This window comes from Chelonoidis abingdonii, chromosome 8 (genome assembly GCF_003597395.2).
Source record: "Chelonoidis abingdonii isolate Lonesome George chromosome 8, CheloAbing_2.0, whole genome shotgun sequence".
Lineage (NCBI taxonomy): Eukaryota > Metazoa > Chordata > Testudines > Testudinidae > Chelonoidis > Chelonoidis abingdonii.
This window is the reverse complement of record NC_133776.1, coordinates 43,683,466-43,708,624: the sequence shown is the minus strand read 5'-3', so window position 1 is coordinate 43,708,624 and position 25,159 is coordinate 43,683,466. Positions and strand designations below refer to the sequence as shown.

Here is a 25,159-nt window from a genome sequence, read left to right as displayed (position 1 = left end):
TCCTCTTAAAGGCCTGGGTTGAAGATTTTCAAAGGTGATTAGGGGATGTGACCACACAATTTTCCTAAGTGTCAATGGAAGTTGTGCTGCTAACACCCCTAAAGACCTTTGGAAATTTCAGCACTGGACAGAGGACTGTTTTCCCCATGGACAGGTAATGGCAGAATGCTTAATTCTTTTCCCAGGTACAAAAGGACCCATTTCACGAAGTCAAATAGACTACTGGAATCGTGGCACCTTTAACTGGCTGCAGTCTCTTCCGAAGACATCAAGAGTTTTAAGGAGTTATGGTCTAGACTGAATAGATCAGAGCTCATATAAGGCTTCTGCCCTGGATGCCAGCTTTCATTTGGACAGAGACCATACTATGTTGCATCACAAATGCTCCTTGCCCTGGCAGAACAAGTCTTCCTGTGCCAGACACACAGCTGGCACAATTCTTCTTCTGCAACAGGCTGCAGGTATTCAGCAGAAATGAAATACGTTTGATGTTTGGCTTTGTGCTTCCTTGCCTGTTATTTTTTTTTTTTTTTTAGGGGGGGGGGGAGGTAAGAGAGGGGCAAGGAGGTAGGAAGCATGAGGGGAGTAGCAAAGAGAGTAGTCCTGGGGGAGGGGGGGTGGGAACTGTCCTCTACATGAGTGCCGAGAAAGTAGAAAAAAATGGAAGCAGCTCACTACTTAAAAAAACTGAGGAGAAAAGCCTGAAAAGAAACAGCAGTGTCCTGAACCGCTGTGTTTCTTCTGCATGGGAGTGGCAGACCTAGCAATTTGTCAAGGAGTTGGGACTTCTAAGCTCTGTTTAGCATATTGATGTCTTATCCTTTTATCTCACACCCACTTCATTTCTATTTCATCTGCCTGTGGCCTGTTATCAACAAGACTAAACTCTCTCGTGCAGGGATGATCCTCAGATACCATATAGACAAGTAACAATCACAATGCCCTTCATCATGATCAAAGGAAGGACTGAACAGAGATGGACTGAGTGGAATATACAAGTATCCACTGAATTAAATAAAATGATGAAACCCTTCCTCCAAAGCTTAACAGGATCAGTTGACTTGTACCTAAGTGCAAAGGTCAAATTCCAAACTGATTAATAACTGAAACATGAGGAGGGTGAGGGAATATCTTTTATTGGACCAACTTCTGTTGGTGAGAGAGACAAACACTTGTTCAATAAAAGATATTCCCACAGCCCTCCTTGTCTCTAATATCCTGAGATAGACAGCTACAACTACACTGCATTAACAACTGCGATGCAGTTTCCTGAATCTGCTTTGCAGTTACTTTCTATAACAATCTCTATAGCGTATGTTAGATAACCATAGGCCATGCATGAAATTTGCCTTGTTTTCATATAAGGAAAAAGGGACAGTGAATTAAGAATCCACTGAGTACTTTTTGACATGAATGGTCTCAGTGTTTAATACTTCAAGTCTAATTTTAATATTTGGTCTTACCTGATGCGACAGAAGAATGATTTCTCCTCCATGCAGTCTTGTGTGGAAGACTCTAAAAATATTAAATGGATTTCATAACAAGTTGCAATAAGCAGTTTCAAGTTTTGTATTCCAAAATGGTTGTTACTGAAAAACAGAGATGTATTCAATGCTGAGAGTACTTACCAACTCCATTACAAATACTCCATGATGGCAATCTGTATGGGGTAGTAGAGCTGTAGAAAACGCTGACATCCTGAGGTGCCAAGAACTCCACAAATTTGGTATTTTTAAAGAAATCCCTTTTACAGCGGAGAATAGAGGCAGCTTGATCAGAGATGTACAAGACTTTCCCAGTAATCAGGGAAACAGCTACAGCAAACATGTCCTAAGCAATAACAAAATCTCAAACATTTTAGACAAGAGAAAAATTTTAATCTTTTTCTTGGATAATACAGTGGTTTAAAAATGGTATTTGGAAGTTCAAACTAATTTGATGTTAAGTATTATTCATCTCGTCTATTTTTAACTAATAAGAAATGATTAAACCAAATGTACTGTATGTAAACCAAATATACATCAAGTCTCAAGACAAAATTCTTTTAACTGCCTGAAAAATACATGTAGCTGATATAAACACTTCCTGAAGTAGGTGATGGTTTTAATACATATTTTGATATAGTTTTAGCAGTTGGTTGTAAAATCTTACTACATGGACTTGACTCTATCATAATGCAGAAGTTACTTTGGATACAGAGACAGCTGGACTTGGTCACTACAGTTTTCCTCTTCATAAATGTTAATATCACAGGCATATTTTGCATTTATAAAATTTAATTATTCAAGTGCCTTAAAGATAACGCAAATCAGTACATTCATCTACAGCCAAAATGAACATGCCCATGCTTAGTAATTTAGTACACTAATTTATGGACAAGCGGTTAACACAAAAGTTAATAAATGGAAATCTATTAGGTGGCCGAGTGACATCTATCTTGTTGAAATACAGATTCTATGCAGCATATGCATCAATACCTTTGTCCAGTTCTGTTTTATACAACTTGAGAAACAAAAGTTTGATCTGTGCTGTTGGAAAACTCTACAGTCTAACAGATCTCAGTGTGAATTAACGTTTGATATTCTGCCTACGTTTTTTCCCTTAATACCATTTTATCTGGATACTGCTATTTATACCCCTTTAACTATTCATAGGAACACAGAAGTAGCCTTTCCTGATCAGACCACAAGGGATATCTAGAGCAGTATCCTGATAATAGCCAACTGAAATACTTCAGAACACGGTGAAGAATCCTGTAGTAGACAATTATGGAATCACTGATACATAAGGGAAGTTTCTTCCTCTAAACCCCATCAGGCAGTGGTTAGTTTATGCCTTAAAACATGAACTTAAAGAACATTTATTCTCCCTCATTGCTGAGAGACCCTCACGAACCCAGAGTAGTCAGCTGCCACCTGCACAGACTATGAAGGCCCACATAAAGAGAGGTCAAAGCCCTCTGTTGTGCTCTGTGGAAAGAAGTTGAAGGTAAATGCCGGCCCTCCACAGTGTATAGCCTTGGCCAATCTTAACTCTTGCCTTCTCAAAAGGGGTTAGCCCAGAGCATTCCTGCAGCCTCTCTAGCACCTCTCCCTGAACTCAGTGAAGAACATTTTTATTTCAGCTCCTCCACTGCCTCTTACCCCTACTCTTTTTGGTTATTACATTGGGGGTGATCCCTCCAGGCCTACTGCCTCCCCCTCAGCTTCTTTGGAACGGGCAGGGGATGCACTTTCCCCAGCTTCTCCATTTCTTTCTTAGGGTTTTCTGAGGAAGGGGGTTTCTTCCCTTTCCTGCCAACCCAGCATCTCCTGGTTAATCTCCAATGATGGACTTGCTGGGAGTTTCACAACTCAGTCAGGCACCTCCTCTATCCCAGATTCTGCAAGACAACTAGAGGAGGGAGATGTCATCTGCCCCGATATTAACAGGTGCTTCCAAGCCCATGAAGTAGTCCAAATACTAAGAGGAACTCCCAGGATATATCTACACTGTAAACTTAAGACGACCTATGTTATGTCATCTTAAGCCACTACAGTAATTACTGCAGTGCTTCATGTTCATCCACACTATTCTTCTTCTGTTGGTGGTGTGCATCCTCACCAGGAGCTTTCACCAAGTTAACAGTGGCAGCGTGACCAGGACTCTGGGTGCAGGACTCCCTTCTAGGGGAAGCCGTGCTCCCAGTGGGGAGCCGAGAGCCCAGAGGAGGCCGCTAGGCTTCTAGGAGGGGGAGCCGGGAGCCTGCAGGGGCAACCAGGTTTCTGGCAGAGAGATCCATGAGTAGTGTTCTGTGCAGCTGCCCTGTTCCTGGCAGGGAAGCAGAGCCATGAAATTGACAATGACAGCCAATAGATGTAAGTAACCCACAACTACACTGACATAAGCCCCATGACTCTTGTGGAGGTGGAGTTATTATGTCAGTGTAGTAAGGCACACACATTGGTGGCCCAGGCTGTAGTGTATACACTGATACAATCAGGTCGATGTAAGCTGCCTTACATTGACCAAACACTGTAGTGTAGACCAGGATCCAGTCTGTTTGAAGAGTCAGCGTTTTAATTCTGTCCTCCTAAATTCTTATTTGAATTTTCTACAAATTTTGTAGTCAACTTTCCTGTACTGAAAAAGTGTCCAAAACTGAACAAAGAAACCTAGGTGCAGTCTCACCAGATACATTAGCTCCCTAGACTGTGAGGCACTACTTCTCTACACATAAGCCAAAGCAGTTTAGTATTTACCACCATACTGTAAGCTCCAGAGTGAACTTCTGCCCAAGATAATTTAATGATCAGATTCATAAGTATTTGCCAGGATCAAATCCCTCATTTCTAGAGCGGATGCTTTGCAACAGATGATAAAAGTAGCAGTCAGGGTCAGATAGCCCATTATTTGGAATTAAGAATTTTGTGTTCTTTTCAGTTGTTTTATTTCTCTAGCATATGGGAAAAGTGTATAGTTGCAATATCCAGCATGATCAATGCTTTCCCATCACAGGGCACAACCTTCAGAAATGCAGTGTCCAATACCAGCAACAAAACCATCAAAGCTGCTGGCAACAAGGCATTAATCCATTATGCCCAATTTTTTTTGTTTTGTTTTTTAAAGAAAGGTTACAGTTAAGAATTCCACCACACCCACCAATTACATACACACTGCAGTACTGGGTCAGCATACTCACTGCATTTTTCATGATGTATTCTGAAGTAATGTTCTCAACTTCCTCCACCGTATAAGACGATACATCAAGACCAGAAGGATGGCTTTCATTAATCATCAGTAACTGGTAATATTCTTCATTGGCTACATAAGAATATTAAGCCAGTTTTTTATATTCACATTTCGAAATGTGACCAGTTAACATCGAGCCTGCTAACACTGACTGGGTAGAAAGCATGAGCTTGTGGTTAAGTACAGGACATGGTATCTAAGTTCTATTCCCATTTCCACCACGAGAAAAGCATTTAACTCAGTTCATTACAGTCTGTGAAGTACTTGGCAATCATTGGATAGAAGGCATTGCTGAATATTGTCTATAGTCAATATCACTTACAATTTGTAAGTGAATGGCTAACTAAATACCAAAAATGTATTTTTAAATAAAATCGAGTCTCATCCTACATTTTACTAGGTTTTTGTTTTGTTTTGTTTTTAATATCTTAAAAAGTTACTGTAAATGCTTACCCTGCCCCCATGGTTTTTTTGTTTTTTTTTGGCAGAGTCACAAACCCAAATTACCCAAATTCTACAACTACATTAGTTTTATGATCTTTCATTTATTATGAACTTGACTTTATAAAGAGATCCACGTTTGGATTCTAGCTCTGGAGCTTACTTTTATTCAATATAATTTAAATATTTCTTCGGCTACATTACCTTTAACTTGTTTAATGCCTTTAAGTGCATATTTCAATGTTGCCAGCACACTAGATTTTCCTTTGAGTCTTTTTTCAGGAGGAAGGCGGGCTTTCAGCTCCTGCAATGTTTTCCTCAATTCCTTCTGTGTTTTGGCTTTAGTGGACTGCTCACTGCTATAAAATTAAAACAAAAAAAGTTACACTGTTATTTAAACTGATACCAGACCTTCCAGAAAACTAAAGCCTTTTGACATTTATCACATCATTAGACTAGTTCTACAAATTTATTTAATATAATTTTGGAAGCATTTAGTTTCAAAGAGACTTTAGGATTTGCAATAATTGCTACATTAGCTACATATGGGGTTCTCAACCTTTTTGGGCTAATGACCCATTTGTAAACTTGATGGCCTGTCACAAACCAGTAAAATAGCTTTAGTGAAAGAACACCTGTCTTACTGAATATTTTTTGCCCACGACATCTGATACACACATTAATGTAATAAGTACACTGCAAGTACCTTTGAGGTGGCTTATGTCACAGGGGACTGGGTGAGCTACTCTCCCGGCTTTGGGCGTTGCAACCTCCAGAGTCACAGCCCCGCTCAGGGTTGGCCAGGTCCACCTGAAGGATGGGCTGACGGGGCCAAATTTGTGTGAATGGAGTTGCAACCTGGCATATGGGGTTGCAGCAATACTCACCCAAATTTGGCCCAGCCAGCCACCCCACCTCATAACGGAGGGGCAGCGGGGCCAAACCTGAGCAGCGCTGAAACCACATGCCCTAGGTCACAAACGCCCAGGGCAGGGAGCTAAACCCAGCCAGCCTTGTCGGACTGGAGCCACTACTGTGAAGTGAGTGCTGCACAGGCTTTGCAATCCTCCACCCCCAAGTCTTCCAACTCCCCCAGGTGGAGAACCCAACCCTGAGCCATGGCCTCCCACGTGACCTTTGACATTCTTGCAACCTATTTTTGGGTCAACCACAGAGTGAGAGACCCTGAACTAGATTTACCAAATTTTAAATAGTTAATTCATTTTTGTTCTCAACAATAACCTCAAACAGCATTATCCCATCATTGCTTTAAAACTTATTTTGAAATGCACAATAGTCTATTTTTTATTTACCTGCATCCGCTGGTAGATGGATTATGTTCAGAGTCTGCAATCATCAGGCTAAATGCATTCGAGCTGAAAACAGAACAACCTCAGTGATGTTAATAAAGCCAAATACAAGTTGTGTTTAGCTTTAACATCTCCATTTTCTATTTGTTACTTTAAACTAACAGATCAACTTCATACCAATGAAACTGGTGATAATGCCAACTAAGCAGCTTCAGCCAAACTAGCTGGTGTGTAAATGTTACATATGCTTAAAAAAAGACGTAATTCTACGGTAGATTGATGTATCCACTAAATCAATCACTATATAGTAGACTAATAATGGTAGAGTGTCCAGCAGTTGTGTCATTAACAGACAGCCATACAAAGGTGTGACGTATATCACCACTTCATGGTTTTTTTCTCTACTCTCCTAAAATAATACTCTCAGGATTTAAAAAGAAAGGCACAAGATATTGTTAATGCTTCAACTTGACAAACAAGATTTATTCATAGGAAAGACGCATTCTGAATCTGATTTTAAACTGAAATTCTGTTCTGAAGTCACAATTTGAATACTTTAATTTAAACCAGACTGCACTGTTTTTAAGCAATAAGATATGGAGATTCTGAAGTGATGAAAACAAGCAGTTAAAAGCCTTACCTCACCAATCTATTTGCCTTAGCAGAAAATATGAAGACAAACTTCTTTGCTGCACTTCCAGTAGCATTTTTACTATATTTTTCTACTTGAATGTTCTCATATGGCTCTACTTTCAAAAGTATTTCACCATAGCATTATTCTCTTCAAGTAGAAGAAAGTAACTATGTAAATGCAAACTACTATCTGCCTATTATGGAATGAGCCAGTAATCAATGAATAAATAATAAATCAGCATGGAATGGAAAAAGCACTAAGCATAGCAACACAGCCCAACACAGATTACATTGCATGTATTAACATGAAAGTAGGTTAGGTTTTAAGAATCTTAAGAAAAACATGAGTGGAGAAAAATCAACATATTACCTTTTATGACAATCTAAAGACTCCATGAGCATTGCTGTATTTGTCCCATTTTCATCAGATTCATTGCCTTGAGAATCCTGGCCAGTAGAGTAATTTTCATTCATATCATTTCCACTGAAGTCATTACCGCTTGAGCCACTGCTCATCTCAATGTCCTCCTGAAGAGTATCTGGATGTCGTTCAGGCTTGGTTTGACCATCAGTCTCCTCAGCAATCATTTGGCTATGGTTGTTTGCAAGTTCAGAATATCCATTCATTTTTTATTGCTGCTTTGATGAGTCTTGACTGCTGAGAAATATTTCCACTGATTTCAAGTTGTTGTGGGTTCTGCTCCTCAGTGCTAGAGTAGAACCCCCAATCTTAATACAGTCCACTGAACACTCATTAGCAATATTTGCGCAGATCAAGAATTAGTCAAGCCATATTCACGTTTGTGCTCTGCATACAAGATTGCCAGTCTTGAAGTGTGAATCCAGAATCCTACAGGGAAGGGGGGGAAAAGTAAACAATGCTGAAACAATTTGTTTTAATCAATTTTTTTCAGTTTGCTCAATATTAAAGTTCTGTTATTGGGCAATCAAAACTGAAATATGAGTAGCTCTAATGTTAAGTTTTAGTTTCAAGAGTTTCATTATTAATATTTTATCCCAGAAGCTGACACATTTAAACATTTCCGAAATGTTTCATGAATACATTTCTATATTTAATTCAAGGCTAATAACAATGTTATAAAACAAATATTCAAAATTCACAGGGGAAAAGGAAGGTGAAATAAAGTGATTTTTTTATTAGAAGACAGCCTTTTCAAAAATTTCAATATTGCTCATTTCTTAGTCTATATTATTTCTGTCATCTTTACTGGCTGGGACTGTATACAAATATGCAAAAATCAAGAATATATGACAGGTTGTGTTTCTATCTTACTATTTCTGCTGAAGACTTGAACTAACACAATGAACTAGAAAATAGTTCATTTCAAAGGCTGCTTTACTAGTTTTAGGGGGCATACAATCTCATTTTCCCATTTTAAAGAATTCTTTCCTTTGTTGCTGCACGAGAGACCGACAAACAGAGGAGATGGACTATCCAGTGGAAACAGTGAATTGACTATGGATCTAGTGCATTTTGAGGACAACCTAGACAAAAAGAATTCTTTCATTTGTCTCAGTTACAATAATCCTAAGTGACAAAAGCAAAAAAAAAAAAAAAAAAATAGATGGCCAGAATGCCGTTCTTTAAATCGACCTTTTAACATTAAGCACAACCAAAAATGTCAAGTAGTGCTTGGGAAATCACACCTCTAAGGAAAGAAAAAGAGCTGCTGTTACGGCAGTTATCAAATTTTTAAAAATGACATCAACAGTATGAAAGCAATAATCAACATGTTAAGGACTTGCCATCAAAGGTAAAAAGCACCAAATAGCAGTCATCCTTAAGCAGCGAACTAAACCCCAGAAAAACACATAGGAGAAACAAATTTAGGAAATTAGCTTTCCCTGATCCACAAACAGCAACGCTTGTTCCAGCAGAATAGGCTTACGGGTCATTTGCACATTTCCAGGATTACTGTGCTCTGAACAACATTAAGGTAACACTAGACAAAGGAAATTATTTTTATTCTTACCTAGAATATGAGCAATTCAGCGTCTGGTATTTTTCCCCACTAAAACACATAACACTACCATCCGTTTGCCTTCCCAGTCTGGTGGTTTTCAGACGGAGCACAAAAGAGTGAAAACGTGTAAGTTTCGCAAGCACTACTACTAGTGCCCTGCTTTTTAACACACAAAAGAAAAAGACCAAACCTACAACAGTCAGGTGGTTTTAACTTAGATATTTTAAAAATTCTCCTATTTTCCCCCAGAAAAACAATTGAAACTATTTTCTTACCCTCCTAATTTTTGGTTTTCCAGACATTTTACATTTATTTCATGTTCTCAGAAGCAAATAATCGCTCTTCTTCTCATTCAGCCAAAGATGTGCACAAGAGATCTGTTTTCGGTTGGAAGAGGAAGTGTTTTTAGGGGCGTTTATTTTAGCAGTCACTACTGATAACTATAAATATTTTCTGACAATTAGAATATTTGCTGGAAACCTGAACAGCTTTTTGCCAGTAACATGAGGCAGTATTTTTCTACCAGCATAGTGAATTTATGCAGTTCAGATCCACCAATCATGACTGAGCTGACAGGCTCAAAGCTGTTCATTCACATACAGACAGATCAATAGGTGGAGATTTGTTATAGTAGCACAAATTCTCAACTACAGTTTATTTCAGCAGTTTTTCCTGAGCCAAAATAAGCAGCTACTTGTGTCTCCCTAAAGTTACTTAAACTGGAACACACAAGAAAAGGAAAAAGAGGAGCTCTGCATTGGTCTATAGTGTGGCAAGAAAAAAAAAGTGTTACAGAATAGGGGAATTTCTCTTCCTTCATTTCAGACTGATGGGCTTTTGGCTAGAAGCTATTAAATTAAAAAAATCTGTTCAAGGTCTCAATCACATTGAAGTTTGCCCTTAGATGAAACTCCCAGTAGCATTTAAAAATGACATATAATAAAATCTTCTCTCAGTTACCTAGGATCAAAAAGACTAGACAATTCACTTCTAGTGAATGGACATTCTCTAAGTAAGTAGGTGCCTATATAGAAACCAAGCACCAGATCTAGGAAAGGTCCAATACATAATGCCCACCTAATTCACTATACCGTTTGTCCTTCCAGCATTTAGGTTCATGATATCTAAAGCTGTACTGTGCTAGAAAATCAAAATTTAATTTTTTACAGCAATCTGCCTAAGGCAATAATTATTAGTAATAGTTTTGCCCTGTATGTCTCAGCCAATAAGACCTGGCCACAAGATCATTTTACAACCTTATGTTAGATACATTATGGTCAATTTTATTTGTTCACTTGGTCATTCAACAACAACAAACAAAACAAAACAAAAAAAAAGGAATTGGTTTAGTGACATGCGCAGCTTCCACGGGATCCATTTTTAAGACCTTTCCCACAATGTCCAGAAATGTCCTTGGAAAAAAACTAGTATATAATAATTTAATTAAGATTTCTGAGAAATAACACAAGTCCTCTTTTGTTACTGATGTTCTGGAATTTGGGCTTGGTTTCCAAGGCACAAAGGAGGCGAAGTCCCTTTATGAACTATGGTAGTTAAAAGACTAAAAACTTACAGGATGGTCTAAGTAAGGACTTGTCTGAGAAGCTGCAGAGAAAAAAAGTCTAACAGGAAAAGCCTTTCTGTATAACAACCTCATGTAGACACCAGTTTAGTATTGGCATACATGGAGCTGGAAATCAAGAACCACAGCAGCCAGGATAAGCCAACTTAAAAACTTTGAATGGGATTCACAAAGGTATTTAGCCATCTAGACCCCACTGAAATCAATGTGAGTTAGGTACCTAATCACACCGTTCAAGTATAGGAAAAAATGCATTTCAAGGCTCCCAAAGTGTAAAGAGATGTTTTGTAGGCCTCCAACCTTAACATGGAAACCATATTGGGAGGAGGAGTTGAAATCTAAAGAACTGGCAGAGGCATTTACCTCAAAAGCTCTGTTACAAGGCAGCTTACTTCTGGTCTAAAATCAGGTCAGCTACTGAGATGGTAAGCCAGACTTATCTATAGTCATGTCTTTGGGTCACGAAGAGCAAGCCAGCCTGAGTTCCTCTTATGGAAAATCATTCCATCACTATTTATTTTACACAAGTCCTTCCAAGATAGTAGAAGGTAGGAAGGAAACCAGTAACTACAGAAGTCTACCAGAGGGCTTGTTTTCACTATAACAGATATCTTAAGTTAGTATACTTAAGTTACCGCATGAAGTGTGACTACACTGCACAACAATATTGGAATTACACAGTGTGATTTCATTATCAGCACAGAGTGATTGGCTTAAGACTGATGCAACCTGAGGAGTTGTATCACCACTCCATTACTAATTCGAGCACTAGCTTCATTCAAGCTTCAACCCATCCCCATCCCCGACTAGCCAGCTAAACTCAAGCTTAAAGCACCACTTAACTCAAATTAGAGATATCTGCGTGTGGTAACAAAATCTACAACTTGAGCTAAATGTGCTCGAAAAAATGAAATCCCAGGGATGCTGCTTATGTCACTCCCTACTTGAGTATTTCCCTGTCCTCTATCTGCCTGTCAGAACAAGTGCACAAAACCCCATGAGTGTGAACTGTGGCTCTGAAGAGCAATATTTTCTACCAAGCTAACAAGGTGATTTATGAACAAGATGACCGACAGACCAATAGCAATGGATGTCAGAGATACAGTATATATCATTTCCTATGTTTCGAAGAAGGTTAACAAGGAAGCAAAATTAGCCTTGTTTTTCTTATGACATCTTTTTTCTGCTTATTATAAATGGCATGCAAGTTATTTTACTTTGAAATTTGGTTTCAGTGGCTCTAATGCACCAAATAGAAACAGATGTCACATATAAAAAGTTAGTTGCCCAATAAGGAGATGCTGCATTGCAAGCACTGACCCACTGAAAAAAAGACTTTGTAAGTGCCCAATATGACACACCTTAAGGGGCCTGATTCTCAAAGTTCAACACTTTAAAAAGGATCTGATTTTTTGTAAGTGTGTCATGTTGGACATCACAAATACAAAAGCTCCCAAAATTAAGTTACCTTTGAAAAATCTTGGCATTTGTAAGTTTTATTTTACCAAATGAAACAGACTTGTGTATCTCAATTAACATATAAGCGAAAACAGAAAGGATCCCAGACAGAACTGTTCTAGAGGCAATGCTTTAACCAAACCTGAGGTTTCTTGCCTTCCTCTGCAGCGTGGGGCACGGGTCAGTTGCTGGAAGATTCTCGGCACCTTGAGGTCTTTAAACCACGATTTGAGGACTTCAATAACTCAGACATAGGTTAGGGGTTTGTTACAGGAGTGGGTGGGTGAGATTCTGTGGCCTGCGTTGTGCAGGTGGTGGGTGTCCCTTCTGACCTTAAATTCTATGAGTCTGAGTACAACTTCCCCTCTTTTTTCTCCACCCCAAATTCTCTTAAGTCTCATATGTAATCAGATAATTGTATCTTCCTATATGCAGAATGTAAGGGTTTGCCTATACTACCACTTACTTCAGCATAATTTACATCACTCAGGGGTGTGAATAATCCACACCCATACGAGACTTAAGTTACACTGACCTAAGCACTGATGTAGACAGCACTATGTCGGTGAGAGTGCTTCTCCCACTAACACAGCTACCACCTCTCATAGAGGTGAAGTAATGAAGTCAACAGGAGAGCTCTCTCCCATCAGCTTATACGGCTTCACCAGACACACTACAGCGGTGCAGCTTTAGTGCTTCTAGTGTGTAGACTAGCCCTTAGACTGTAAATTCTTCAGAGCTGGGACAGTTTCTTCTTATGTGTCTGTACAGCAACTAGTATGACGACTGGGGCCTCTGGAAGCTACTTTTAATACCTATTTGACAATAATTAAATTACAGCTACTGACATCTTTTGTCTATTTTACAACATTGGCACAGCTCTATTGCGCAGCTCTGCTGTGTGCATTTGTCATTTCCACTGGGAAGATGCCCCCATCAACATACTACTCTTGGGGGATTCTGCATCATGGCGCCCGGAGATTTCTTTGCTTCCCCACAGAAAAATGACTTCTGATGAGGAAGCAAAGGGAAGCCAGAAGAATGGTTATGCGCCCCTACAGCAGTTCAGGCAGGTCAGTCTGGGCACACAGAGCAGCCAGTAGAGACAAATCAGAATGTGTGTGTGTAGCAGAATGTAGCAGCCTGACTGCTTAGTGAATTGTTCCCATTGTTCTTAGCGAATTCCCCCAGGAATATAAAGCAGGTGTAAAAATGTTAAGAATCTTTTACATTGCCAGAGTAGTATAAAGGAGCCTTACTGTAAAAGGACAGTATTGCCTTATAAATGCGAATAGGATGCTTTACTGATTAGAACTGGTCTAAATTTTTGGACTGAAAAAAACTTCCTATCAAAATGTGCCCCATGAACTGTTTGCTACTGATCTTTTTGCAGAGGTCGGTAGCCAGTATAAATTGTAAGTCTGAGTCTCCAAACCTCACTTGCTCTTCAGTTAGCTATGATTAGGACCCTACCAAATTCACAGCCACGAACAATGTGTCATAGACTGCGAAATCTGGTCTCCCCTGTCATGAAAGCTGATCTTCTGTGTGCTTTTACCCTATACTATACAGATTTCATGGGGGAGACCAGCATTTCTCAGGTTGGGGGTCCAGACCCAAACAGGAGTTGTGGGGGAGGGGTCACAAAGTTATTTTAAGGTAGTCACAGTACTGCCAAACTTATTTCTGTGCTGCCTTTAGAGCCAGGCGGCTGGAGAGCGGCAGCCATTGGCTGGGCGCCCAACCAGAAGCAGTGCATAAGGGTGGCAATACCATACCATGCCATACTTACTTCCTCACTGCTGCTGGTGGGGGCTCTGCCTTCAGAGCTGGGCTTCCAGCCAGCAGCTGCTGCTCTCCAGCCACCCAACTCTGACAGTATTGCTGCCGCCAGCAGCAGTGCAGACGTAAGGGTAGCAGTACTGCACCCCCCTGTACAATAACCCTGTGACACATACTCCCCCCCCAAACTCCTTTTTGGGTCAGGACCCCAACAATTACAACACAGGGAAATTTCAGATTTAAATTTTTTAAATCCTGTGACCGTGAAATTGACCAAAATGGACTGTGAATTTAGTAGGGCCCTACCTATGATGCAATCCTGAGCATATGGCTGCATATATTTGTTGTCTAATAACTAGAAGTAAAGGGTCAATACTAGCTACATTACTATTAGACAGAAGGAGGTTGGTGATTTCCTCCAATGCTCCCCACTCCAATTCTTCATCCATTTTTCTGTAGTTTAAATAAATTACCAAAATAATTAAAACCAGCGAAATTATATTATGTTATGTTGAAAAGAAATATGTAGAATGTTAAAATAATGTGTGCAGAATTTTAATTTTTTTGGTGCAGAATTCCTCCAGGAGTAATGTACCTTATGCAACTATCTTGCTGAATTAGTAGGTACCTGAAAAGATGGCCTTGCCAGGGAAAGAAATCAAAAGCTGTGGTTTGAAAGGTGACAGGCACATCTTTAAATACCACAGTTACGCTCCAGGGGAGGAATGTCTCTTTTCCCCTAGAGTCTTTTTTTTGTTTCTCTCACAAAAGCACAAGTGGCCAAGTGACTATGGTTAAGTTCTAACAAAAATGATTATTCTATCATATGGTATATCCCATCACATATTCTGTATATAGACAGTCTTATCTAGTCTTTCACATACATAGTGTTCATTTTGGGGTGTAACAAGCTCACATTGTGCAGAGTGACTGGTTTCATACTATGGGATGAGTTTTGCCTTGACACAACCACTCTCTTATTAAAATTTTTGAAACCCCCACGCCCAGAGCCATTGGCAAAGTGACAACATATAAATTATGGGTCTTCATATGGCAAAAAGGAAAAGCAAATTAATTTCAATTTCCCCAAACTACAGAAGTACTAGTGATGTACATCAGTGAACACAATTAACTCTCTCTAAAAATCTAAGTATGCCGATTTTGCCTCATTTTCTAATACCTTAGGATAATTTTTTTTACCAGGACGGTTGTATCAGACTGCATACACAAGTACAGATATCAGAGTGATCATTCTTGACAGTATAGATTTTAGAGTTTGCTACTGTAATCTTCATTAATGTGAAATGTTTCCAGAAGTCCTCTTTTAGAGGGCTGCTTTGCCAACTGGTATTGTTTTGCAGTTGTTATATGGCAAACAACTGACGATGATTTGACCATTCCATGCTATTTGAATGAAAAATTAGATGTGAAAATTTACACTGAAGACATAGCTCCCTGAGCAAGCAAGAAATGCTTAAATACTTCCTCAGACTTGGTAACAAAAGGATGCTAACTTGACAACAGCCATCGAAAGTGAGAAGTCACTTTAGTATTAATCTACAAGTCGTCTGTGTACCTGTAAAAGACTAACTACACAAACAGTTGAGTCTTAAAACTTATTTGAGAGCTAAGAGTTAATAGATTATCCTTAATGTGGCATTCTTTCCAGAACAGAGACAGCAAAAAACTTGTGTTCTGAGACCTCAGCACAAGGAAAATGCAGAGCAGTGCTTACTTGGCAGACTTTTACAGTAATCCAGGAATCTTTATTTCCTGAACATGTTTTTTCACATCTAGTCTTCTTCAAGTCACCATAAGCATAAGCTTAATACTTGAAGAATTCTGGTATTAAACTATTCATTAAGCATTAAAAATTCACAGCAATAAAAAAAATTCTCAGCAATATCCAAACCAATAAGTAGATGCTGCAATCTACATTGAGAAACCCTAATGCTTGAAATTCAGTCTTTTAAGGCAGTGAGTAAAGCCTAATTCACTGAGCTTATATGTTGATTCTATTATTGTATTTTTTGCATATTTACATTAGCAGAAATTAAAGATAAATTAAAGCACAATTGGAAGAAAAATAGCTTTTTGTATAAACTATTTAAAATCTAACTTTCTACTCAAATGAATCAGAACAATTACACACATTCCTTACCTGCTTTTTTAATCAAGGTTGGCATAAGTGTTATCAGGTTCCCTCCCTGCTAGCATCAAAAAGCAAGAAGTACCTAGGTCCAGAATCTCCCACTTGCACTTAAACTGTGTCTCTTCCTCTTCTACTGGTAATCCTCATCCATTAGAGAGTCCGGACACCTTTAAAACTATAAAATATAAAAGAAATACCAGGGCCCCCCAACAATGTCCTTTTCTTATAGCTTTGAGAACAAAAAAATACCACAATATTGCTCACAGTTATGCCAACCCTACACAGATAACCTTTTGGCAAAGAAGGAATTCTCATCCAGAAAAGGAAGCATATGGATATTTTAATACACTTGGATTTCAGCAAAATTATTTAAAGTTTCAAAATACAAATATCTTTAAACTAGATAGAACACACCTAAACAGTACGTAGAGTTCTGAATAAGCAGCAGCATGGTAGGACGCTTCTAAGTCTGCACTGGCTGAAAAATGTCACCTCCAAATTAAGAGCCACATTTTGTGGCCTTTACCACCACTAAACACCCATTTAAGTCAACAGGAGTTGCATGTACTCAGCACCTTTGGAAAAACTAGACTACTTGCTTAGGAGCCAACTTCAGGTACTCAGATTTCAAATTTCTGGCCTAATGATTTTCACTATCCATATTTCTTGTCAGCATCGGGCTAGAAGGGGTCTGAAATTCAAAACCTACAATTTTCTGAAATAATAAATCCTGAAAAGAAGTTGTGTGTTTCCTCTCCCCTCCTAATGCTCTGCAGAAATATGAAATTTGTACAGTTCTCGGTTTAACCACTGCCCACAAAGGTTCTCAACAGCAGTAATCTTAATGAAAAGATACACATTTCATTCTGCTTCTACTTATTAAACTAAGGCTATGTATACACTGGCAATGAAACGACAAAACACTCTTGTCTTTCAGAGGTGTTTAACAAAAAAAAAAAAAACCTCAAAAGACAAAAAAGTTTTGCCCCCAACAAGCGCCATCGTGAACAGCACTTTGTCGGCAGAAGACCTTTCCTGCCGCCAACTCTGCTTGTTGGGAGTGGATGTTTTTGTCAGCAAGACAGCCAACAAACAGCGGCTATACTGCGTGACTTTTAGTGGCATGGCTGTAGCAACACAGCCATGTCACTAAAAGCTGTGTAGTATACACATAGCCTAAGAAACAAAAGCACTGGAGCTGCCTGTCTACTGACAAAGTCAACACCCATTCTTTAGTTTTCAATCCCTTTTGAAATGGTATCTTTACAACCATATGGGGCAGTAACATCTTTTGTTGTTTTAAAGGAAAGGTTAAATTCTACAGGAACTGATGTCTTAAGTCTTCATGTTCATCAGTAAAAGCTTCCCATTAGCAAGAGGATTTTTCAAGTTCTGGTTTGGTGTACATTAAAATCCAATTCAGCACATCTTGGGGAAAGTAAGAGTCTAGATCGAGGTAGCCAACTCGTGGCTCCAGAGCCACATGCAGTTTTTCAGAAATTAATATGTGGCTACATGTATAGGTACCAACTCTAGGGCTGTTGCTACAGGCACCAACTTTCCAATGTGCCAGGGGGTGCTCACTGCTCAACTCCTAGCTCTGCCACTGGCCCTGCCGCCACTCCACCCCTTCCCTTCCCCTGAGTTTTCCGTACCCTTGCTCCTCCCCCATCCCAGATCCTCCTGCATGCCACAAAACAGCTGATCAGGGGGTGGGGGAGGAAGAGGGAGGCAGTGATCAATGGGGCTGTGGGTGGGTGGAAGGCACTGGGAGCAGGGTGGGAAGGGGAACTGATGCAGGGCTGCTGATGTATTACTGTGGCTCTTTGGCAATATACATTAGTAAATTCTGGGTCCTTCTGAGGCTGCTCTAGATTGTATGAAACTTGGAGGAGGGCGGGGGTTGGCCGAATTTCCTGTTGAACCCAAAACATCCAGCTATGTTGGAAAGTATAATCAGTATATGGCAGACACAAGTAGCAGAATAAATTAAAACTAACAGTATTTTATATGTGTCAAACATCTAAATCATTTTCAAAATACTTATAGACTGGAAAAAAAAATTGCATTTCAATACCCAAGACTAATGGTTTAAAATAAAATGGTCTAGCACTAGAACCTTTCATTAAATGTGTTGGAAAACAGCATATGTTAGTAAGTTTCATCATAAATGCTGTGTCTTTACAACTACTGTTTGTTAAAGTACACTACAATGTTGGCGAGACTTCTCAGGAAAAAAACTTATTCACAATGTTCCATTCTGCAACATGTGACATGAGTCAATGTGAGTCCTGGGTGTGTACAGAATACAGGATGAGGCCCTTTTTGTTGGTTCTAAGAGACTACAGAAATTTTTTAAGTATAATACTAATGACTGTACCAAAGAGTAGTTTAGAATGTCTTGTGTTGTGGTTATATGTTACATAGCAGGTAATCTTGTGAACAGATTAATTCCATCAATGTTTGGCCTCCCCTATGCAGGATCTGGCCTCAAGTTTTCCATAATAAATCCAGTCCCTTTGACAATAAAATTTTAGAACCAACAACTCTTAGCCAGAACTATTTGCACATCTGAAAATTTTGCACTGGAAATGTGGCTGCATTTCCAACAATTAAGGAATTCTCTTGCACAGTCTTTCCCAGTTTTCATATTTATTGTAGGTGACAGTGTCCTTTCCCTTCTAGCTCCCTCCAAACAGTATTTCGGCTATGGAAATTAATTTCTATCTTCATTAATTGAGATATTTGAAAATGAGCAGAAGGACTTGTTATTCTCTCCATGAATGATGTATTCGGCATTTGGTTTAACAACCTGCTATGAATCATGGAATTCTCAATTAAACTTAACTAAAAATAAGATTCTGTTTCAAGATCAACGGTTTCACTGAAGATGGAACTGTGAAGTAGATTGAAGTGGGGTAATACAGACTTCCTTGTGCTCATGTTTGGGAAAAGATTTTTTTTTTGGTAAGTTATTACCTTTTTAATGGTTCAATACATGCCTTTTGCTCAGTGTTTAACTGACCTGAGCAGCCAAGTCTATGTCAAAGAGATTTATTTGAAATTGAAAAGGTAGTTTCCAGCTATACCTTGAAATACAACCATACAAAGGATGTATAGCATCTTAGATTACATAGAGAATGCATCTTCAGAAGATTTCTTATTTAAATTAAAAGTATCATGAAAATTAAATATGAATAACAAATTCCAGTGATTAAAAGAAACACTAAGTGGCTCTCATTTAGCACGATGGGATTCAGCTAATTTCTCCCCCAAAAAGAGAATGTCTTCTGCTTCTAATTGTGGCTGAGAAGAAGAAGAAATTAAAGCACTCAAATATGGAACCCTAAGAAGAGCTTTTCTATGAGAGGAAATCTAGTTGAAATTTGAGCTACAGAGAACATTTAGACTAATTAAATAATTTCTTTTGAGATTGAATTACGTATATTGTACACAACATAAAACAGAAAGTCTTCAAATATTAGAGAAGAGCCAACAACCTGCTTTGGTGACACACCTGTATCACGGGATCCAAGTCAAATCCCCCTTTTAAAGGGAACAGAAGTCATACCTGTAGTATTAAAAACAGAATAGTAAACTGTCAGCTTTAAAAACTTAACAAGTTAAGGTTTTTGTAGCAACAAATGAAGATCAAATGATCAGAAGGATATTTAGGTATGTATATGATATGACTGATGAATATAGTAAGCCTCTTTAATTACCACCAAAATGCTTAGAATTCTGATTCTACATCCTCAGCAATGTTATAGAACTAGCCAAAACTCTTGTATAGGAATCCATCTCCTCCCTTCCAGCCTCTCTAATACATTGTCCCTCTCCAGCCTACATAAAATGAAGCTTCTAAGATCATCTTCCTTGCTTATTGCCCCGACCACATCACCCCTTATTTGAAGCTCTCCACGATCTTCCCTTATTCACTGCATCATCTTCAAACTTGCCCTTGTCTTCTAGGTCTTCCAGAACCCTGCGTCCAGTAACTCGTTTTCTCACACACACCCTAGTCCTGCAACATCAGTCTTGTCTGCCTGTTTGTCAACTTCTTACATATGGAAAACTCTCCTTGAACTTGATCCACAAGGAACTGCCCTCTCCGAAGTGTACAAAGGAGCCTTATCAAAACTTAGTTTTTTCTTCTGCACTCAGCTTTCATCTTCTGAAGTCATGTTTTCCTACTTTTTAGAGGAAAATAAAATGATTGACAAAGAACTCAGCTATGGTTATTTATTAAGGCTTCTGATTTCATATTTTAACAAACATCAATAAAAGGGTGTATGGGGGGGGGGTCGTAGTATTGCCACCTTTACCTCTGTTCTGCCTTCAGTGCTGGGTAGCTAAAAAGCGGCGGTTGCTGGTTGAGAGCCCAGCTCTGAAGGCAGTGCTGCAGCAGTAAATGTGGCAATACCATACCATACCATCCTTCTTTTTGAACTGCTGCTGGCAGAGGCACTACCTTCAGAACCGGGCTCCTAGTCAGCAGCTGCAGAGGTTCCTGAAGATGGAAGTCCCATACCTCACCAGTCCGTCCAGGACCAGCAGCTAGATCCTGACGTACAATAGGAGCCCTCGACCAGGGTGTCCCCAGCCTTACCCCTCCCCTGGCTGTGGGCCCAGCGCCCCGGTGCTTGGGAGGTAAAGGTGTCTTGGGCTGGGTGTGCGTGTGTGTGTGTGTGTGTGCGCGTGTGTGCGTGTTAACCACAGAACACTTCCCTCCACCCCCCAAACCATGAAAACTTGGGCAGTAACTCACCTAAAGACCATCCCTGCCCCCTCAAAAAGTGAGGACCCCCCCATGATGCCACCTTCACTTCTGCACTACTGTTGGCAGCAGTGCCCCTTCAGAGTCAGGCGCCCAGCCAGCAGCTGCTGATCTCTGGCTGCCCAGCTCTGAAGGCAGCACTACCACCAGAAACAGCACAGAAGTAAGGGTGGCAATACTGCCACACCCCCGCTCCAGCCCCTTTTTGGGTTGGAACCTCCACAGTTACACCACCATGAAATTTCATATTTAAGGATCTGAAACTGAAATTGAGGATTTTTTAAATTGACCAAAATCAACCATGAGTTTGGTAGGGCCCTATATATAGCAATGTGTCTGCTTCCTGGCTTGTATTTAAGGCCCTGTCTACATGCGGCAGTAATGCAAACTATGGGGATACAATTTCTAAAGCGCATTAACATGCTGCTCATTAATTGGTATATGTAAACCCTGCCAATATACACTAAAGACTCGCTAGTGCACTTCACATAGTGGTGCTTGAAACAGCACTAGGGATATATACAAAAAGACCCCCACTACCCCCAGTCCTCATTTTTGGATATCTGCATAAAACTGAAAAAAATGCCAAAAAATAAACTTCCAAAAATGAAATAAAGCCTGAAAATCAGAAGCCCTATTTATAATTCAGTTCTAATTTCCCATCTAAAACAGTATTAACCCAGTAAGCATCTATACTATTTTGATTTATACATTACATAGGCATCACCGGACTATTCACAGATAAACTAAAAACTATTGTACTGAAAGTAACCTTTTCATGATCGCAACAGTTCTCTGTATAGAGAAGGCTGCAGTATTTTGAAATGTGTGTGTCAAAGACTATTTAGGCATAGACAATCCACATATAAACTAGTACTAGAGTGACTAGAAACTAGAATCTGACCAAAAAAAGCATACTAACCCCTGTAACATCAAGCCTTAGGAGCAGAGTTGTGCCCATTTTCTCCTGAGCCACAATCCCACAGGCTCTAATGCAAATTAGCATCTTCATTTGCTGTTCCCAGAACCACCTTTGGCATTAGAATTCCTTAAAACACCTGAAAGGAGAACCCAAAATATTGGAAAACAACAGAAAATCATTTTATTGCATAGCAAGATGCAGCACATCTAGCACATGGTATTAGATGTAACACTACAGGGCTTCCACTTTCTAAAACGGAAGCAGAAGTCTGCTTATTTCCATGTGCTTCATGACTTTTACCTCACTCTCTCAGTTCTGTATTTCCTATTTGTCAAAAAGCTTTATATATAAATAACAACTCCAAAGCAACACCACCACACACACCCACACCCAACACACAATAAGTTCAGAGTAAGCAAGAAAGCAGAATGTACACACTTCAGATCATTTCTTGGGGGAGAGCATAAGTAAGACACTCACCTTAATGAATGTGCTAATTATGATCTTTCCAAATCAAGGTCTGAAACTGTAGTTAATACTCTCCTGCAAAAACAACAAACCCAACATTATTTATAAAACTAACTACAGAAAAGGACTTTAAAATCCTACTTATTTAATAAGTCAATTTAATTAGTGGAATAAAAGGCTAGTCACACATGACAGAAAACATGAATTGTAAAGTTAGAGAGCAGTTACATTCATTAATACATAATGATTCAAAGGTGAAACCTGAGGAAATGGGGAAAATTCCTTAGCTTAGCTACAACTGATACCTGAAAATAAAACTACAATATTGTTTCTTAAACTGTACATGAAGAGTTACTGATCTGTTTTCCTCTGTAAATTTGAAAAAGCCTCACACCAGTTTTAGACCCTAAATCAACAGGATACACACACAGAGACACAAACACACACACACACGCACCCTTAAATATATATGCTAGAAAAACCCATTTCAAAGGCATTTATGCAATTGCTTGCCTGCCAAAATCCAAGTTAAAGAATCTGTATTCCTAGAAAAAAAATTGAGATCAAACACCTGAAGAATGGCAAAAAGTTGCATTTCTTACTCTACAAGTATTTGAGAAATAGTCAACTCTTGCAAGACAAACGGAGAACCCTTAATTATAGTCTTTGCAAGAGAAAAACATTTCAGATAACTTTTGAACTGTATTCAGCTAAATACTGTAATCCAATGGGGGTAAAAGTACTCAGTACATACATAAAGTTCAGAGCTCACTGTGGCCATTACTAGCCCCTTGCTTTGACACACTGCTGTGCATTCACAACTGCGAAAGCCGTTCTTGGAAAATGTGATTTACACCCATGAAAGAGGTGGTCTCAGCAGAAGCCACTCACTATCAGCATGCTGCTGTCAGGACAGTAGAATGGGAATGTAAAGTTCCTTCAAGTATGTTCTGGCAGAACTGAAGGGTGCAGGAGGCCTCAAACCTCCGTGGCTGAATTCTTGAGTCCACACCTCACCACCTTAGTTATCTGTGATTCTGAAGCACCTAATCCATCTGAAGCACAGTTTGACTTCCACCTCCCCACAGCACCTAGTTATTCCCACTGCTTCACTTCATCCTTATTCATCCAGTAGGACCATGTTCCCTCCCAAACCATAAGCAATGCTTATCCTACGCCTCTCACAGATTTAGCACCTTTCTCTTGCTGCTCCTCCACCATGACTGCTCACCTCCACAACAGGTATGGATTATTCAAGGCTTCCCAAAACACTCCAATAGCTCTCTCAATCTCTGTCTCTCATGAGCCTTCCTATTCTCCTTTCCCAATAGGTTTAGATCTAAGTCACCACCACCACATTCAACATTTTCCCTTGTTCCCTTTCTTCTCTTAGGAATAGCACTGCACACAGAAGTTTGCCCATGATTGACAACCTTGTTGCAACCTGTTCACAGGCACATTTCCACAGAGGCCAAAGATTGCATGGGATATATGTGGAGACTAAGGGCATGGCTACACTTGCAAATATAGAGCTCTTTGCGTTAAACCAGCTTTCGTAGAGCACAGTAGGGAAAGCACTGCAGTCTGTCCACACAGACAGCTGCAAGAGCACTGGTGTGGCCACATTTGCAGCAGCATTGGGAGTGGTGCATTATGGGCAGCTATCCCACAGAGCACCTCTTCCCATTCTGGTGCTCTGGCTTGTGGGAAGGGTGCGGGGTAGGGGGGTGTGCAGGGCATTCTGAGTCCTGTCCCAACACCCCGTGATGCATCAGTTCACATCCCAGCAATCCCTCTGCTTCCGTCCACATTTGGTGCCATCTTTCAATGTTTTTTGTACTGCACACTCTGTCTTCCCTTTCGGTCTGTGGGAATGGAGCCCGAACTGCTGAGAAATATGCTGATGACTCTCACCAGCACATCATGTTTGGCCATTGAGTTACTCCTTAAGATCCAAACTGACAGTGAGGACTCCGACGATATCAACTAAAGTAACACATACGACACAAGAATGCTTATGGCATTCATGGACATGCTCACCATCATGGAATGCCACGTTTTGGCTAGGGAAACAAGCACTGAGTGGTGGGATCACATCGTCGTGCAACTCCGGGATAATAAGCAGTGGCTACAGAACTTTCAGATGAGAAAAGTCACTGTCATGGGACTGTGCGAGGAGCTCCATCATGACCTCCAAAAATTTTTCAGAATCATTGCTTCCCAGGATAGCATCCCTCATTGTGTAAATATAGTCTACATTCATTGTTCCTAGGTGTATACATTTACCCATGTTAAAATGTGTATTGTTTGTCTGTACCCAGCTTACCAAGTAATCTAGACCGCTCTGTATTAGTGACATGTCCTCCTCATTATTTATCACTCCCCCAATTGTGCGTCATCTGAGAACTGTGTTAGTGATAAACTTATGTCTTCTTCCAGGTCATTGATAAAATGGTTAAACAGCAGAGGGCCAAGAAAGGAACCACCTTAGAAACACACCTATTCAATGATGAGTCCCTGTTCACAATTATATTTCAAGACCTATCAATTTAATCCATTTAATGTGAGCCATGTTAATTTTATTTTGTTCTAGTATATTTAATCAAAATATCATGCCTTACCAAGTCACATACCTTAAAGAAGTGTTAGTATATTTCATCAATGCTATTACCTTTTATCAATCAAAACATGTACCTAAGCTACCATTAATTTTTGTTCTGTGATCATTTTTTCTTTACCTGTCAAGACTAGATCAAATTTAGAGTTCACCCACATCGGTTGCAACACTTTTTGAGTTAGGAAATTGACACCTATGATATTTAGAAATTCCAAAGATGTTTTAGTATTGGCAGCATAAGACCTCCAGTATGTGTAACTTCAACCCCTCCTTACTGAGGTTGCAGGAACAAACCATCCCG

General features: G+C 39.6%; 1 protein-coding gene across 8 annotated transcripts in view; it reads right to left on the bottom strand.

Annotated features, from left to right (window-relative positions):
* The window catches only part of PER2 (period circadian regulator 2), a 98,719-nt gene that overhangs the window by 43,239 nt on the left and 30,321 nt on the right, over positions 1 to 25,159 (bottom strand). For 3 of the 8 annotated variants that reach the window (XM_075068555.1, XM_075068554.1, XM_075068562.1), the window contains exons 2-11: positions 22,254 to 22,316; positions 19,592 to 19,645; positions 16,084 to 16,249; positions 9,376 to 9,477; positions 7,486 to 7,965; positions 6,486 to 6,548; positions 5,377 to 5,531; positions 4,682 to 4,803; positions 1,629 to 1,830; positions 1,464 to 1,515 (exon numbers count right to left, since the gene is read on the bottom strand). In XM_075068555.1, the coding sequence (XP_074924656.1) occupies positions 1,464 to 1,515; positions 1,629 to 1,830; positions 4,682 to 4,803; positions 5,377 to 5,531; positions 6,486 to 6,548; positions 7,486 to 7,742 (851 nt within the window). In that variant the 5' untranslated portion in view covers positions 7,743 to 7,965; positions 9,376 to 9,477; positions 16,084 to 16,249; positions 19,592 to 19,645; positions 22,254 to 22,316. Of the gene's footprint in view, positions 1 to 1,463; positions 1,516 to 1,628; positions 1,831 to 4,681; positions 4,804 to 5,376; positions 5,532 to 6,485; positions 6,549 to 7,485; positions 7,966 to 9,375; positions 9,478 to 16,083; positions 16,471 to 19,591; positions 19,646 to 22,253; positions 22,317 to 25,159 lie in introns of those variants that run through there. The other 5 variants (XM_075068561.1, XM_075068560.1, XM_075068556.1 and 2 more) reach the window with 4 other exon arrangements.